The following is a 17,341-nucleotide window of genomic DNA, read 5'->3' as shown; positions in this document are numbered from 1 at the left end:
GTTTGGTTGGAATCTGTGAAATAGAACTTGGATTTGCTAACCTCGTTAACAAGTCTGAATCAAAACCCATTTTATTCTTTGCCTTTCTTGTTTAGTTGAATCTCAGTTGAGAGATTCCTGCAAGGTGTTTGCCCTCAGCTTGCCTATGTTTTTATATTTCCTCTGTACCTGGAGTTTAGAGGAGGTGGTGGAATCGGGTACAATTAGGGCGGCATGGTAGCGTAGGAGTTAGCGCAATCACTTTACAGCGCCAGTGATTATGGTTCGGGTTTGATTCCCCCCCAGTGTCTGTCATGAGCTTGTGCGTTCTCCCCAGATGCTCCGGTTTCGAACCGCATTCCAAAGGCATACCGTGAGTTGCGGGATTGCTCTGTTGCCGCTGGAAGTGTGGCGACAATTGCCGGTTGCATAGCACAATCCTCACACTGTGGTTGTGGGCGCAGAACAACCCATCACACTGCATGTTTCCATGTTTCAATGAACTTGAAGCAAGTACAGCTAATCTTTATTATGTTGAAGAGGCACATAACAAGAATATATGGTTCAAATGTGGACAAAGGGGAATAGTGTAGACAGCTGGGATATGGTGAGCTGAGCAGTCTGTTGCTGTGCTGTACAGCTGATTCTAAGAAGGAATAGTTAATCTGTGAGTACTGCACGCTAAGGCTGGAGCTTGCTGTCTCGGGGTTTGTGGTTGTATACTGTACTGCAGCTGCCATTAGCTCTTCGGCAGAAATCTGTCCTTCAGTTTTAAAATAAAGGGTGGGATTGGGTTGGAAAATGTACTGCAATTGCTTCTCTGGTTACTCAGCAACAGTGCACAAAACTGAAAAGTAAAATGTTTTCAGGAAATGGCTGAGTTATATTTGGATGGTAATTCATCTTTATTTCACTGGCAGAATGACGTCATCAGGATGTTTTTAATACGTTCCAAAAGGTGAACTTCATGGAAGGAAAAATCTGATTGGAGCTAGTTATTATCAGGCCTAATCCTAGCACCACTTGATAGGTAGGCAGAGGGGGTGAGGTGGCTCTGTTGGTAAAAAGTGAAATAAAATCATTAGAAAGAGGTGACAGAGGATCAGAAGGCTTAGAATTGCTGTGGGTAGAGCTAAGGAATTGCAAGGGTAAAAAGACCTTGATGGGAGTTGTATACAGACCGCCAACCAATAGTGAGGATGTGGCCTACAAATTACAATGGGATATAGAAAGTGCATGCCAAAGGGGTTATGTTACAATAGTCATGGGTAGATGGGAAAATCAGGTTGGTGCTGGATCCCAAGAGGTGGCATTTCTAGAATGCCTGCAGGATGGTGTTTTAGAGCAGCTGTGGTTGATCCCACTAGGGCATCAGCAACTCTTGTTTGGGTGTTGTGCAATGAGCGAGAATTGATTAGAGAGTTTAAGGTAAAATAACTCTTATGAACAAGTGACTATAATAGCATTCACCCTGCAGTTTGAGAAGGAGAAGCTGAAGTCAGATATATCAGTATTACATTGGAGTAAAGGGGATTACAGAGGCATGAGAGAGGAGTTGGCCAAAATTGACTATAAGAGAACGCTGGCAATTGGAGTTTTTGGATAGAAACATAAATATGCAGGGAATGATGGGCTGAAGGGCCTTTTGTGTACTGCTCTTCTGTAAGAGATTTCTCCAAATTACAAAAAGCATTGTAGAGTTGTACTGAATCAACAATGCTCCCTGTTACTCAGTGGCAAGAGGAAGGAAACCAATAGCAAAGAAAAGGCAGAAGTGAATCGTATTTGCAATATGATGTGAAAATTAAATCCAGTTCTCTGTGTTGCTTTTACTGTGTATTAGTCTCGTCTTGGGTACCTACTTGGGATTTTTCTACCATGTGGATGAGGTTTATCAGAATAGTCCCGGGATGCAGGATTTCGGAGGAAACCAGTGTGTTATGTTTGTTCTCAATAAAGGCAATCTTAGTGTGTGTTTAATGCGAGAACATTTTATTAGTCAACTATTCCTGCTGAGTGTGTGTGACCAGCTCCCTGTTATCATTTCCTTTCCCCTGGGATGAACCACTCACAATGCCCACTGGGACCTGAAGTTTTTTATTATCTGCACCAGGATAACATAGAGTGTAGCCGGAATAATTATTTAGAACAGGAATGATCAAGAATCAATTTATTAGAGGCATCCAAAATTAAATGGGGTAAATAATAAGAAATTGTTTATACCAACAGTAGGTTCAGCAGTTAGAACACAGTTGTAAGTTAATTGGCAAAATCGCCAGAATTATACAAGGAGATTGTTTTTGCTGCTTTTGGGTGATGCAGAATTACTATTTGAAGGTTAATGATTACAATTCCCACAGCGGTTTTCATTTTTGAAAAGGGAACCAGATGCATCATTGAAGGGAGAAAATTGTAGCTCTGACCTTTACAATTGGACAAGTACAGTTTCTTATCCATGATATTGATGTCGGCAGACTTGATGATGGAAAATTGCTCGAGGAGGTGAGGTTCTATCTTCCTGTCGTTGCTTAACATTTAGGTGGAATACTCACACATATTTGCCCATGCTGGAATCTTTCTCAATCGTGCTACACAAAGACATGACGTGTTTCTTCACTAACCACCACCATCATAGGCAAACTTCCAAATTTTAAGTATAATGGATTGAAGAATCAGCTGAAGAAAAGATGGCTCAGGTCAGAGTTTAGAGGAATGCTTATAATGAGATCCTATGACAAAATGCAACCTCAGCCATTTGGTCCTACTTTAACACCAGTTAATGGAGAATCTGCCCTTCACTCCGTGTTGTGTTCAGTTTTACCAGCCTGTTTGACTTGTTTCAATACTGTCTTGAGGGTAAAGCTGGCAGATCTCATTAAACCTCAGGAATTTAGCTCCTCCCTATGTTTGGGCTGAGGCTCTCACTCAGACTTGATGGATCATTAACTTTATTGATAAGAGCTGCTTGATAACACAGAAAATGTGAATATAGTACAGGAACAGGACCTTTTGTCCATGATGCCCTGCTAAACTAATTAAGCTATTAGTTAAATGCCTAAGTAAACTAATTCCTTCTGCTTATACAATGCTCATGTTCCTTCATTCTTTGCATATTCAAGAGCCTCTTAAACACTCTATCATATCTGTCTCCACTACCACTGGCACCCATTATTCTGAGCTAAAAAAAAATAGCAACTTGCCCCAACCCACACATCTCCTTTGAACTTAGCCACTGTTCTCTTAGTGCAAGCCCTGTAGTCTTAGACATGAGGCCCACCATTGGTCAGCGCCGACCTTGGATTTTGTGTCCCAGCACTCTACATAATAATCAAGCCAATATGTAAATCAGGATAGTATTGCCTATGTAGCAGGCTGCCCCTCTCCATGCAGCTAATGAATCCAAGGGAATGGCAGAGACTAATACAGTTTGACAGCAGTGGTATTGTAGAAGTTTCCAGTCAAGGTTGAGCTTAACACAGGTCTGCCGTAGGGACTCCAGCTCCGGATTTTTCCTCACAGCTTACTCCTGAAGCCTGACCCATGAGTGGGTATAGCCGCAAGGCAGTGAGGTTTGAGATTTAGAGTTTTTCTTGGCCTAGTTCAGCTGCCAACCACAGCTGATGAGCCCTATCTGCCCAAAGCAACTGGTTTTAAGGTACCAGTAACCTGCCTTTGCCCCTTTTCCTGTCAGTAGAAACAGTTCCACTGGGCTTAGTAGCTCAGCCACACATGAAGGCCAGGAGCTGGACTTGGTTGTCAGAAGCTATTTGACACGTACAATATATTAGACATGAACATTTTCAATAAAGTGATGATAAAGCCAATTGCAGTAAGTTGTCTCGATACTTTACTGATCTTTGAGAGGAGATGATAATTACATAGGCAGGACATCCCTGTGTAATTCTCCACTCCTTCAGTTTAGGTGCTGGTGTTGGCATCACAGTGGAACAATTTGGCTGGAGCTGAGGCTTGATCTTCAGCACCAGAATTGTGATATTGTTATTGGTCATAGGCAATGTAGTTTTCAAATGACTCCGACTTTTCTGGAGCCAGACTAAAGAAGGGCTGCCGTGAAGCCAGCCCCTTGGGAAAACACGAAGATAGTTCAGAATGGGAGGTAGGTGGAAATGAGTCTTGCATTTGTACCCTGCTGGGCTCATGCACCCCTGAGGGTGAGTGTGTTCACAGTACTTCTCTACACCCCCCCCCCCCCCGTTAATAACTGTTTATCTAGCAGAATTATGAGGATTTTCCCACACATAGTTGTTATTTGGGCTATATTTAGCTAGGTAGTTAATTTAATGCTGGCCATTTGCCACCTAGGTGGGCTGCAATGTAAGGGAAAACAACTAATCAGAAGATAGAGCAGGTGAGTATTACGCTCCTCCCCCACAAGCTCGAGAGTTTACTACATTGGCAAAATCATTCGCATCCAGTGCAGTATTAGATTATTCATCAGAGCAGATGCTTCATATTGTTTGCATGTGGCTTTCAGCAATGTTCACGTAGCTTGTATTTTTAGATTTTTTTGTGGGATGATGTCAACAGACACATCATTCTGCCTGGATGGAAACTCCCAATTAATTGTTTATAAACCTGTGATTGTTCTTGAGCTGGATGCACCAATGCAGAAAATAAATATGAACATTCTTCCATCCAGTTGCTGTGCCAGCTTTTTCAGTGCAGAAGTTGAACTAAACATGGAACTTCACATTTATGAAATTGGTTGTTTTTTTTTTAAACTGCATCATGGAACTGGAGTTTTAAAATTTGCTTGAGTATCCGTCTTTTGAGGGAAAAGTTGTCCACAGTTAATGCTCACTTTTTCCACATGGATTTCACTTTGAATGTATGCAACAGTGGTCTCTTTGCTATTGATTTCACTCAGTCACTGGATTTTAAAACACCACAAAAGTATTTTGATTTGTATACAACCCACGGACCCAAAAAGAGCCAAAATGGTTTCCCCCAACCTCTGAATTTCCTTTTACTTCTGACTTGAGTATTGTTTCCATCGTAGAATGTGCGGTTAGTGTTTTTGATATTCAGATGTGCCAATATTTGTGGACGGAGATGGGTGGTGGATGTTTTAGGTCAAGACTCTTCATCTGGGTCTGCTTGATGAAGTGACTTGACCGAAAATGTCAACTGTCCTTTTCCATTCACAGATGTTGCCTGACCCACTGAGATCCTCCAGCAACTTGTTCCAGATTCCAGCATCTCCAGCCTCTGGTGTGTCCATGTTCTAATATTTACAATGGTTTCTCAACAAATGAGCTTAAACACCATACATTTAAGAGCACATGGATTTTAAGGTGAATATAGTCTATAAAAATTGCTAGAAATTAGAGATCAAGCTATTAAGTTACACACTTCAAGATACATAAAATCATATTTGTGACTAAATGTAAGGAGGAACCTGCTTGCATATTTTCTGCCTAGATTCCTTGTAGACCTGGAGATACACAAAATGATAAAAGAACTGGCAATAAGAGCTTTATTGTCTGATTTGTCACCAGTAATTTTAAAATGTTTGATTTCCACTTGCTATTACCTACCATTGGTACTGTAAAGAAGATGGTTTTATCGGCAGTGTCGTACTGTAGGTGAGGTACCATCTGATTTCATCTAGAAGCATTTACTACTATCGTGACATTTTCACAAGGCTATCTGGACTTTATTTTGCATGTTTAATTATCAGTGCCAGGAAATGAGTGTTTCATTATTAATCTTTTGTACTATTTTGGAGATTTATCAATATTTTCACTGTAATTGCTGATGCATTAAAAGTATAAGGATTTGATAATAATTTAAAGTACGGTGAATATGTATCACTTCTGTCCTGTGGAGCCCTAGGTAGCAGATTTTAATATTTTCAAAACCTGAGTAGTGGAGTGGCAGGATAATGTAGTGGTTAGCACTTTGCTTTACAGTACAGGTGACCAGGGGCCACTCCCTGTAAGGAGTTTGTATGTTCTCCCCATGATTGCATGGGTTTCCTCTGGGTACTCTGGTTTCCTTCCACAGTCCAAAGACGTCAGTTAATTGGTCATTGTAAATTGTCCTGTGATCATGCTAGGGTTAAATCAGGCATTGCTGGGTGGTGTGGCTCGAAGGGCCTACTCTGTGCTGTAACTCAATAAAATAAAAAAAATCACTGGCTATTGGAATACAATTCTTCATCTCGAAGTTATGTTCTGAGGAAGGATATTCAATCTGAAAATTGCTTTCTTTTTCTTTCCACTCATGCAGTCTGAACTGCTGAGTGTTTCAAGTGTTTCCTGCTGTTTTCAGATTTGCAGAACCTGCGGTGATTCACTTGGTGAATTTGTTCCAGGCTGTTTTCATTCCCTGACAATGGCAAGCTTTTGCTCAGCAGCATCCTCTAATGGTAGCATCTCCCAATAACATGCTGCAATGAAAAATGGATAACCATTTCTACCAATCTGGCCTTCCCCTGAATCTCCATTACCTTTCATTCAGTCTTTCTGCCTCAAACTGCTGATTGTGTAAATGTGCTCTAGGTTTAGGAAGATGTGACATGGAAACAAGACCTTCAGCCTACCAAGTCTACGCTAACCATCAAGTATCCATTTGCCCCTTTCCATTTTGTTTTCTTCACACTTCATGAACTTGTCCTTGTACAGTGTTTTTTTTTCCATTTTAAATGCTCAAGTACTGGAAACATCAGTCAAAGGAAGAAGAATGTGAAAGGCAATATTTTTACACTCTCAAGTACCTCAAAGATCGATGCTGTGTGTATATTGGAGGAAACTGAGAGCGTCTGTATTGTAGGGGGTACCTAACACAGATGTACAGGTACCGTGATGGGATGGAAGATTGCAGTGGAGTAAAGAAGTCACAGGAGCACATTAACTACACAGGCTGCAGCGGAAAGCACGTGGGCATACCCAACAAAATATGTGATGCATTGTGGACAATTAAGTAATGGGAAATCCGTTCAACATAACATGGAATTTGGGCCAAAGGTTGAAGCTCACCCTTGCCAATGTGTAGATAACCTCCACTAACATATCTCTGGGACCCATATCTGACTAATAAGATCCCTTTCTTCTGAGCAGAGCTCTCCGACTGCTGCCTTGGAGTCTCTGATTGGTGCTGGCAGTGTTCCAGTCAGTCTCACCAGTGTTTCTGTGGGTGACCCCTTACTCAAATCATTAGATTGTCCAAATCCTTTTCCTGATGTGTGAGCAGGCAAGTTGAGCCAAGACAGCATCATTGTACACAAAGGGAATACTGCATCATTGTAGGTTATGTTAAAGGTGTTGTTGTGTCCTGATAAAGATGTGACCAAGGCCAGATAAATAGTGGTTTATTTTTGTACCATTGGAATTGTGGTGTGGCTTGTAGTTATTAGCTCCAGAATTGTTCTCTATTTGGGTGACAGCCGCGTCAAGCACCCTTGCTCCCTGGAGGACTCCTACAACCTCATTCTGATGGTGCAGTCAGAGGCCATTCTTTGTGGGCCCTGGTTGAACTCGTGCTGTAAAATTTAAAAAGGTTCATTTCAGTTCCTCTTGCTTAGTTTCATTGTTTGTCATACCAGTGAAAAAAAGGACACAGATGCATTTTTCTTCTGTGTCTTCAGTTTAACTATGGAGCAGCTATGTGTTGTTGGTCAGAAATTCCATGACCCTGCACAAAGTACTCGGTAGCCAACAGAGTGCATTTGATGTGTGGTCACTGTTGTTGATAGGCATCAAATAAACTTTGTTTTGACACTTGCCTGGGATATTGGGCAGAACTAAAGGGTTTCACAGTGGTTGTAGCTAGGCCCACAGCACCAGTGACACAGCTTCACTCCTGACCTCATACTATTTGTGTGAACATTGTATGTTCTTGTAACCCTATAGGTTTCCTCCAGGCGCTCTGTGGTAGATACAAGGGCTGTGACTGAAGGGAAAAAAAAATGGCTGGAGTTGCTTAGCACTTGGTTAAACTTGAAACTATCAGCAGTTTTTACTATTTTCACAAAAAGACATCTACTGGAAAATACAATAATAGCTGCATACTTATTTTTGTCCCATGTGAACTCCTGGTGGCCCTCATCTCTCTCTCTCTGCCACTGAGAGCAACAAGCCCTTTTTACTAGTTACCAGGACATGCCATCTTTAATTACCCACAAAGTTATCATAAGACTACACATGAATTAGAATTTGATGCACTCCACAATGTAGTTACAATCATATTACAAAATAAATAGAAGTATCTACCTGAAATACAGTATACAAACAACATCCAATATACACATTTATATATCCCCATTACTGATATATGGCGGAAAAGGCCCCATAAAGCCAATCCCCTCAGGATCCATTATCAGAATATACTGGGGAAGACAGTGAAGTGCGCACACCCAGTGTAACAGCATTTTGTGTGTGTGTATGTGTAAGGAATGCATTTACTGAGCGCTCTCCATCGCAATATGGTTTCTTCCCACATTCTAAAGGCGTGAAAGTTGGTGGAGTAATTGACCATTTATAAATTGCCTGCAGTACGTAGTTGTTTTGTAGAAACTGGTTGGAGTTGTTGGCAATGTGGGGAGAACTTAAAAAGAGGAATTAACCTCGGATTAGTAGAAACGTGATTGGTGATGAGTATGAACTCAATGAGCTGAAAGACCTGCTTCTCTTTACTTTTGAGCTTGTAACTTTTAAGTCTAGGGTCAAAGTTAGTGCCAATAAATAGAACAAATAAAATCAAGTTTGTATTTTACTCAATAGATAATAGCATCCGATTACAGCACTTCCTCATTGTTTCATTAAACTTTATATTATACTTTGACCTTAAAGTCTAGACTTCATACTCGGATGTCTAGAGTGGAACTTGAACTGACAGCAATTGGACCGACAGGCTGAAGTGCACCACTCTGAGACGCAGTTCTCACATGGGGATGCACAGATGAATTGTGTGGTCCATTTCAATTCACCTCCCTCTAAGGTACTGAAAACAATTGGTAAATTAAACAGCAACAATACTTTATTCGTGAAATAGTTTGGAGTCAGCGAACATACTTGTATTTGCTTTCTTTTAAAAGCAATCAATGTTGAAAGGCCTCAACGGAGTGAATGTGGAGGAGTCGAGGACACAGCCTCAGAATAGAGGGGCAGCCTTTTAGAACAGAGATGAGAAATTTCTTTAGCAAAAGAGTGGTGAATCTGTGGAATTTGTTGCCATAGGCGGTTGTGGAGGTCAAGTCATGGGGTATATGAGTGGTACATGAGTCGCCTGATGCCGGTGGCTGAAGGTGGGACGTTGTAAGCGGTGTGTGAGGAAACGGAAGTGAGGCGAGCGGGCAGGGGTCCGTGCCAGGAAAAAAGCAAGCCCTAGCCGGCCGGCCCTCCCGTCCATTCTGCTCTCCAATGGACATTAAATTGGACGACATCTGTGGCAACGAAATACTCAGCGGGAGTACAGAAATGGACGGAATCCCAGACGCCGCCATTCCGCTGTTTATTTATGTCACAGATTTTCCCCCAAGCCATCGGACTACCAACCTACTGACCTCTGCTGTGCGTATTGTCTTGTTTATTATTTATTGTAATGCCTGCACTGTTCTGTGTTACTTTATGCAGTCCTGTGTAGGTCTGTAGTCTAGTGGAGTTTTTGTGTTGGTTTACGTAGTTCAGTGTAGTTTTTGTATTGTTCATGTAGCACCATGGTCCTGAAAAACGTTGTCTCATTTTTACTGTGTACTGTACTAGCAGTTATGGTCGAAATGACAATAAAAAGTGACTTGACTTGATATTTAAGACGGAAGTTGATAGATACTTGTAGTCAGGGTTTAAAGGAATACAGGGAGAAGGCAGAAGATTGGGGCTGAGAGGGAAATGAGTCAGCCATGATGAAATAAGAACATAAGACCGTAAGACATAGGAGCAGAATTAAGGCCATTTGGCCCATCGAGTCCGGTCTGCCATTCAATCATGGCTGATACTTTATTTTCTCCTCCTCAACCCCATTTTCCGGCATTCTCCCTGTAATCTTTGATGCCATGTCCAATCAAAAACCTATCATTTTCTACCTTAAATACACACAAAGAAGTGGCCTCTATAGCTGCACGTGGCAACAAATTACACAAATTCACCACCCTCTGGCTAAAGAAATTTCTCTGCATCTCCGTTTTGAACGGCCGCCCCTCTATTCTACAACATCTGGCACACTGTTAGTACCTTTGACAGTGAAAATTGTTGCAAACTACTCATTTAGTTCATCTGCCATCTGCTTGTTATTATTTTTCCAGCCTCATTTTCTAGCGGTCCTGTATCCACACTCATCTCTTTTATTTTTTTACATACTTTTACTATCCACTTTGAAACTGTTTGCTAGCTTGTTTTGATATTTCATCTTTTCCCGTCTAATGATATTTTTAGTTGCTCTCTGTAGGTTTTTAAAATCAACCCAATCCTCTCTTCCCACTAATTTTTGTTTTGTTGTATGCCCTCTTTTGTTTTTACATTAGCTTTGTCTTCCCTTGTCAGCCACAGTTGTACTGTTTTGTCATTTGAGTATTTCTTCATTTTTGTAATACATCTACCCCACACCTTCCTCATTTTTTCCCAGAAACGCACACCATTGCTGCTCTGCTGACATTCCTGCCAACAGCTCCTTCCATTTTACTTTGGCCAGCTCCTCTCTCATACCACTGTAATTTCCCTTACTGCACTGAAATACTGCTACATCAGACTTTACTTTCTCCCTATCAAATTTCAAGTTGAACTCAATCATATTGTGATTACTGGTTCCTAAGGGTTCTTTTACCTTGGGCTCCCTTATCGCCTCTGGTTTATGACATAACACCCAATTCAAGATGGCTGATCCCCTAGCAGGCTCAATGACAAAGTGCTCTAAAAAGCCATCTCATCGGCATTCTTGAGATCCATTACCAACCTGATTTTCCCAATCGACCTGCATGCTAAAGTCTCCCATGACTATCATAATATTGCCCTTTTGACAAGCCTTTTCTATTTCCTGTTGTAATCTGAGGTCCACCTCCCAGCCACTGTTTGGAGATCTGTATATAACTGCCATCAACATCATTTTATCCTTAGCTTCTTAATTCAACCCAAAGGGATTCAACATTGTCCGATCCTATGTCAAATCTTTCTACTGATTTGATGCCATTCTTTACCAGTAGATCCACAGAGCAGACTTGATGGCCAAGAGGCCTAATTCTGCTCCTATATCTTATGGTCTTTTAAGCAGTCTCTGACCTTCCTGAAGAAGAGTCTTGGCCTGAAATGTCAAATGTTTCTTTATTTCCGTAGAGGCTGCCTGACCTGCAGAGTTCTTCCAGCATTTTGTATGTGTTTCTCTGTCTGGAATGTTGTTTCCAAACCTTACCACAACACCAAACTGCAGGTAGTCGTGAAGAGATGCATAAAGGACTGACAGCATTAAAAGTACCTGTTTTTGTCTGTTGGTTATTCTGCAGCATCTACGTGTGATGCTTTTTGTATTGATTTTGTTTCATTAAGTAAGACTGATAGCTGGAAAATGAGGCCGGAGAAATTACAATGGGGAAATGGAGATGGCAGATGAACTAAATGAGTATTTTACATCAACAGTCTTCAGTGTGGAAGACACTAGCAGTGTGCCAGATGTTAAAGGCTGTGAGGGAAGAGAAGTGAGTGTAGTTACTATTACAAAGAGAAGATGCTCAAAAAGCTGAAAGACCTAAGGGTAAATAAGTCACCCAAACCAGATGAACTGTACCCAAGGGTTCTGAAATAGTGGTAGAGATTGTGGAGGCATTAACAAAGATCTTTAAAAATCGTTGGACTCTTGCATTGTGCCAGAGACCTGGAAAATTGCCAAAGTCATTCCACATTTTTTTTAGAAAGGACGAAGGCAGCAGGAAGGAAATTATAGACCACTTAGCCTGACCTCAGTGGTTGGGAAGATGTTAGAGTCAATTGTAAAGGATGAGGTTATGGAATACTTGGTGACTCAGGACAAGATAGAACAAAGTCAGCATGGTTTCCTAAAGCGCAAATCTTGCCTGACAAACCTATTGGAATTCTTTGAGGAGATTACATGTAAGATGGATAAAGGGGATGCAGTGGATGTTGTATATTTGATTTTTCAGAAAGCCTTTGACAAGCTGCCATACTTGAAGCTGTCTACCAATGTAAAAGCCCATGGTATTACAGGAAAGTTACTGTCATGGTTAGGGCATTGGCCCATTGGTAGGAAGCAGCGAGTGGAAATAAAAGGATCCTTTTCTGGTTGGCTACCAGTGACTAGTGGTGTCCCATTGGGGTCAGTTTTGGGACTGCTTTTTATGCTGAATATCAATTATTTAGATGATGGAATAGATGGCTTTGTTGCCATGTTTGCAGATGATATAAGATAGGTGGAGGGGCAGGTAGTTTTGAGGAAACAGGTAGGATGCAGAAGGACCTGGACAGATTAGGAGAATGGGCAAAGAAGTGGCAAATGGAATGCAATGTTGGAAAATGCATGATCATAAGCTTTGGTAGTAGAAATAAATGTGTGGACTATTGTTTAAATGGTGAGATACAAAGGGAATTGGGAGTTCTTATGCAGAACACCCTAAAGATTAACTTGCAGGTAGATTCAGTCATGAGAAAGGCAAATGCAATGTTAACATTAATTTCAAGGGGTCTAGAATACAAGAACAGAGATGTAATGTTGTGGCTTTATAAGATACTGGTGAGGCCTCACCTTCAGCATTGTGAACGGTTTTTGGCGCCTCATCTAAGAAAAAGTATGCTGTCATTGGAGTGGCTTCAGAGGAGGTTCAGAAGGATGATTCCAGGAATGAAAGGGTTATCACGCTAGGAATGTTTGATAGCTCTGGGTCTGTACTCGCTGGAATAGAGGATGATTGGGGGGGGGGGGGTGGATCTCATTGAAATCTTTTGAATGTTGAAAGGCCCAGACAGAGTAGATGTAGAATGGATTTTTCCCATGATGGGGGAGTCTAGGGCAAGAAGGCACAGCCTCAAGATAGAGGGGTATCCATTTAAAACAGAGATGCAGACTAATTTCTTTAGCCAGCGGGTGATGAATTTGTCGAACTTATTACCACAGGCAGCTGTGGAGGCCATTGTCTGTATTTAATGCAAAGCCTGACAGGTTCTCAATTGGGCATTAAAGGTTATGGGGTGAATGCCGGGGATGGGGCAGATGAGGGGGGAGGAGAAAGGATCACGCATGATTAAATGACAGAGCAGACTCAATGGGCCTAACGGCCAAATTCTACTCCTGTGCCTTATGGTCTTATTGCATCAAATCACTCCCTAATGTTTGGGTGAATGGGTTCTGTAGGAATACCTTTCTTAGGAATTGTTGATGATTCCATTTTCTTAAAGGCCATTTACCTTTATTTTTCCAGAAAGACAAAACTGGGAAATCTGTAATAAATGCAACCAGATGAGACCAAAGCGATCTCATCACTGCAGTCGATGTGGGCACTGCATTCGAAAAATGGATCATCATTGCCCATGGTAAGTCGTTACTCAGCATTTCACTCTTTTGCTTGAAAGAGCAACATTTACAGATATGCATAACCGAGGATTCCTATTTTTCTGAATGAGTGCAAAATTTGATATGTAAAGTTGCCTCTGGTTTCTAAACAATATCTGGATATAGTGTAGGTTCTAAACAACAAACTCTTTCAGATCCCAAGCCTGTTAAATGCATGGAAGTGTGCTTATGAATATCTAGCTTTTCCTTTTGTATCTGGACTTGAAATGTTGTCTATTGTGACCTCTCCCTTGTCTTCTTAATGCCACTTTTCTTCAAGGAGTAAAGTGTACAATTCAATTCAAAATCATCTCCCAAACCAATTATAGTGGAAATTCTGAGATTATCATTCTTAAAAAGGTGATATACTTTGGTAAATGTACCAGACAGTTCCAGGCCCTCATCTGTTCAATGCTTGGAAATAGTTCAGCTGACCAAATGGAGATTATTGTTAACCAGAACCTGTCAATAAATGTGGCCTCTTCAGTGATGTGCACAACCCAGGTCCTCGGTGTTGAGGCCACATTGTTCACATTTCGCCACATCCTGTTACAGACATGCTGTTCTGTGCTTTGTCATGAGAAGGGAAGGAAGGAAAGTTTCAAAGCCACCTGAAGAAATGCAGTATCTGTACTGATTCCTCTGACTCTGCACCCGACTGATGAAAATGGAAAAGGAAAATTTCAAGGAGTACTGAGAATTCTGTGTTATACCCGCAGCCCCCTCCTTTGTGAGAATCGCAAGGGCACTAGTGGGTTGGGTCAGTGGACCCAGGAAATGGGAGAGAGACGTGCACAATGCCTCATTCCCCGGCGATGCAAAATAACGCGACATTGGCCATTGTCTCTTGGAGACACATTTGTGGATTGGGGACTATGCTACATGCAAGCCCTCGGGCAAAGTGGGCTGGTTGAGAGAGAGATTGCATCACCCCCAACCTGATTGACATCTACTACCCTGCGAGTCAAGATAAAAGAGGGGCTGTAGAGACGGCCCCTCAGACGCACCAGAAGAAACGCTAGCGATCCCGTAATAGCGGGAAGCCATTTGAAGGAAGCCACGTGCGTTCGGTTCCCTTGCCTGGGAGCCGGTGGCTGGTACCACGGAAAACGATTTTCTTGAACTAACAACGGGGAACCAACTCCCCCGACTCAACGGATTGGCCTCATCAAAAGACCCGGGCAAGTTTAAGACTGTCTCTCTCTACAACCCAAAAAGCTGCATCTTGAATGACAATTGACTTTTATTTTTCCATCGGACAATACAGAAACCCCTAGACAAACGATAGAGCTGTTTCTTATTGATGATTATTACTATACCCGCGCTTTTAGATTGAGTATTGATGACGTATATTATCTGAATGTTTGTATTAATCTTATTTTTGTGCCCCTTTATAAATAAAGACTTAAAAATAGTACCATCAGACTTCAACGGACCTCTCTATCTTTGCTGGTAAGTGACCCAGTTACGGGGTACGTAACATCTGAGGATGTGTTTTTGAAACACAGAGACGGCACATATAAGTGAAAGGAGAAGTGAGCCATATCTCAACTAGCGCTAACCACCACCTCCTATCTGTGAAAGAGTCTAGCTCCCACAATAACCTCAATACTCACCTCCAAACTCACAAAACTGATAAAGAAGCAAGTCACCCTCAGTCCACAGGAGTTCCTAAGAAGACAACCCAAAGACAATTAAAGAACTATATCTTTAAAAGGAGAACGTTGACATAAAATGGTGACAACAGGAAATGGGTTGCAGCAACAGAAATAGATTTAGAATGTTTATATGTTTGATGAATTTTGATAAGAATGTCAAAATTCTATCAATAGTTACATATAAGGAAGTCCTAAAAGGAACAAACTGATTCTCATAATCCCTATAGTTGACAGATACCTTCTGGAATCCTACTGATCACTGTGCCATAGATTACTGGTAAGATAATGCTCTGAATACTCAAGGGCATTGTGCTACATGGAGCACTGCTGCAGAAAAGCAGCATCCATCATTAGGGACCAGGCAATGTTCTCTTCTTGCTGCAGCCATCAGGACAGAACTACAGGAGCCTCAGGATTCTCACCACCAGGATCAAGAACAGTTATTACCCCTCAATCATCAGGTTTTTGAACCATTTGGGATATCTTGAGTCACCCCAACATGAGTAAATCTGCTCAAGCCATCACTGAAGAGGCCACATTTTTGAACAAGGCATCCACTTGAGCTGTGCCCTACTGTACCAGGTGTTGCCTCTCCTCTCCTCCCGCTGGATGATGTCTCTCTCAATCTATACTTTCGGCACAGCTTTACCTAGCCAGAATATTGGCTAATGAACTTGTTGCCACACTGAAATCTAGGTGTGGAGACCTGTCCCAGTTAAAAAGGCAAGGTATTCCATATCCAGCAGGAGGAGATGAGAGATACACTAGGCTATTGGTCAACATGTGGAGCAGTGCTACCAGACTGGCTACAATGTTGAGACTCACATTTCAACAATGAGTGGTCACACCACTGTCCATACCCTACCCAATACCAGCCATGTAGACAACCCCTCTGCATTGAACGTTGGGACTATTGCTAACGAAAGGTGTGGTTCCAGCTCTTCAAAAGGACAACAGCACCAGTAACACTCCCCTCTATATAGAGCTATGCAATGGCTCCTTTTTGCACTCTCGCACCTGGGATTACATCCCGAGGCAGCGTAACTTTTCTGCAGTTAACTCACATGCACAATTTCCATAATGTATTTGACATGGGGATTTAGAAGAGGAATTATGGCAACACTCTTTAAATTGTTGATACATTTCATCAGTGTATCTGGTTCAGCCTTCATTCTCGGTTTACTTCACAATGCAAAGTTTGAGGTCACAATTACAGTGGTCTGATAAATCAGAGTAAACTTTCTAAACAGGTTAAGTACGTATAGTAATGAATTGACATGCTTTATTTGTGCATTTTCCTTTCGCCTCTGTCTCAGCAATGAAAAGCTGGTGTCTTTTTAAAATAACCTAAAAAACAGGTTATTTCTGTTTTAATTTGCCGGTCTTGTTTTGGTTCCCGAGGATGTAAAACTTCTAGTTTGCATTTCTATAACAACCCCCTTCTCAAATTTCTTCAAATTTGCATGTGAAATATTTCTTTATAGGATAAACAATTGTGTTGGAGAAGACAATCACTGGCTCTTCCTACTGCTATGTTTCTACACAGAGTTCCTGAGTTTCTTCACATTGATACTCAATTTCTGCCAATATTACTACCTCCAGCCTCTAACGAAAGCAAAAGAGGTAAGACAATTTTCATTGTCTACACATGGTAACCTTTGAACTGCTGTTAAATATTTAAATTGTCTTCCTTGCCCTGAAAGTATTCCATAAGACCCTAAGATACAGGAATAGAATTAGGCCATTTGGCCCATTGAGTCTGCTCCTCCAATTCATCGAGACTGATCCATTTTTCCTCTCAGTCCAATCTCTTGCTTCCCCCGCCACCATCCTGTATCCCTTTATGTCTTGACCATTCAAGGATCTACCAACCTCTGCCTTAAATATACCCAATGACTTGGTTCCACAGCTGCCTGTGGCAAAGAATTCCAAAGATTCACCACTCTCTGGCTAAAGAAATTTATCCTCATCTCAGTTCAAAAAGGACACCCTTCTGTTCTGAGGCTGTGTCCTCTGGTCTTAGACTCCCCCACCGTAGGAAGCATCCTCTCCACATCCACTCTATCAAAACCTTTCACCATTCGATAGGTTTCAATTAGGTAATTCTTCTGAATTATAGTGAATACAGGCCCAGAGCCATCGAACACTCTTAATATGACAAGCTGTTCAATCCTGGAATCATTACATTCACT

General features: G+C 41.6%; 1 protein-coding gene across 10 annotated transcripts in view; it reads left to right on the top strand.

Annotated features, from left to right (window-relative positions):
• The window catches only part of zdhhc21 (zDHHC palmitoyltransferase 21), a 58,566-nt gene that overhangs the window by 26,836 nt on the left and 14,389 nt on the right, over nt 1–17,341 (top strand). For all 10 annotated transcript variants that reach the window (XM_073048433.1, XM_073048432.1, XM_073048431.1 and 7 more), the window contains 2 exons: nt 13,361–13,472; nt 16,634–16,772. In XM_073048433.1, coding sequence (XP_072904534.1) covers nt 13,361–13,472; nt 16,634–16,772 — 251 coding nt within the window. The remainder of the gene's footprint in view (nt 1–13,360; nt 13,473–16,633; nt 16,773–17,341) is intronic.

This window comes from Hemitrygon akajei, chromosome 6, assembly GCF_048418815.1.
Source record: "Hemitrygon akajei chromosome 6, sHemAka1.3, whole genome shotgun sequence".
NCBI classification, from domain to species: Eukaryota; Metazoa; Chordata; class Chondrichthyes; order Myliobatiformes; family Dasyatidae; genus Hemitrygon; species Hemitrygon akajei.
Note: the sequence above shows the minus strand (reverse complement) of the source record. Positions and strands in the feature narration are given on the sequence as shown.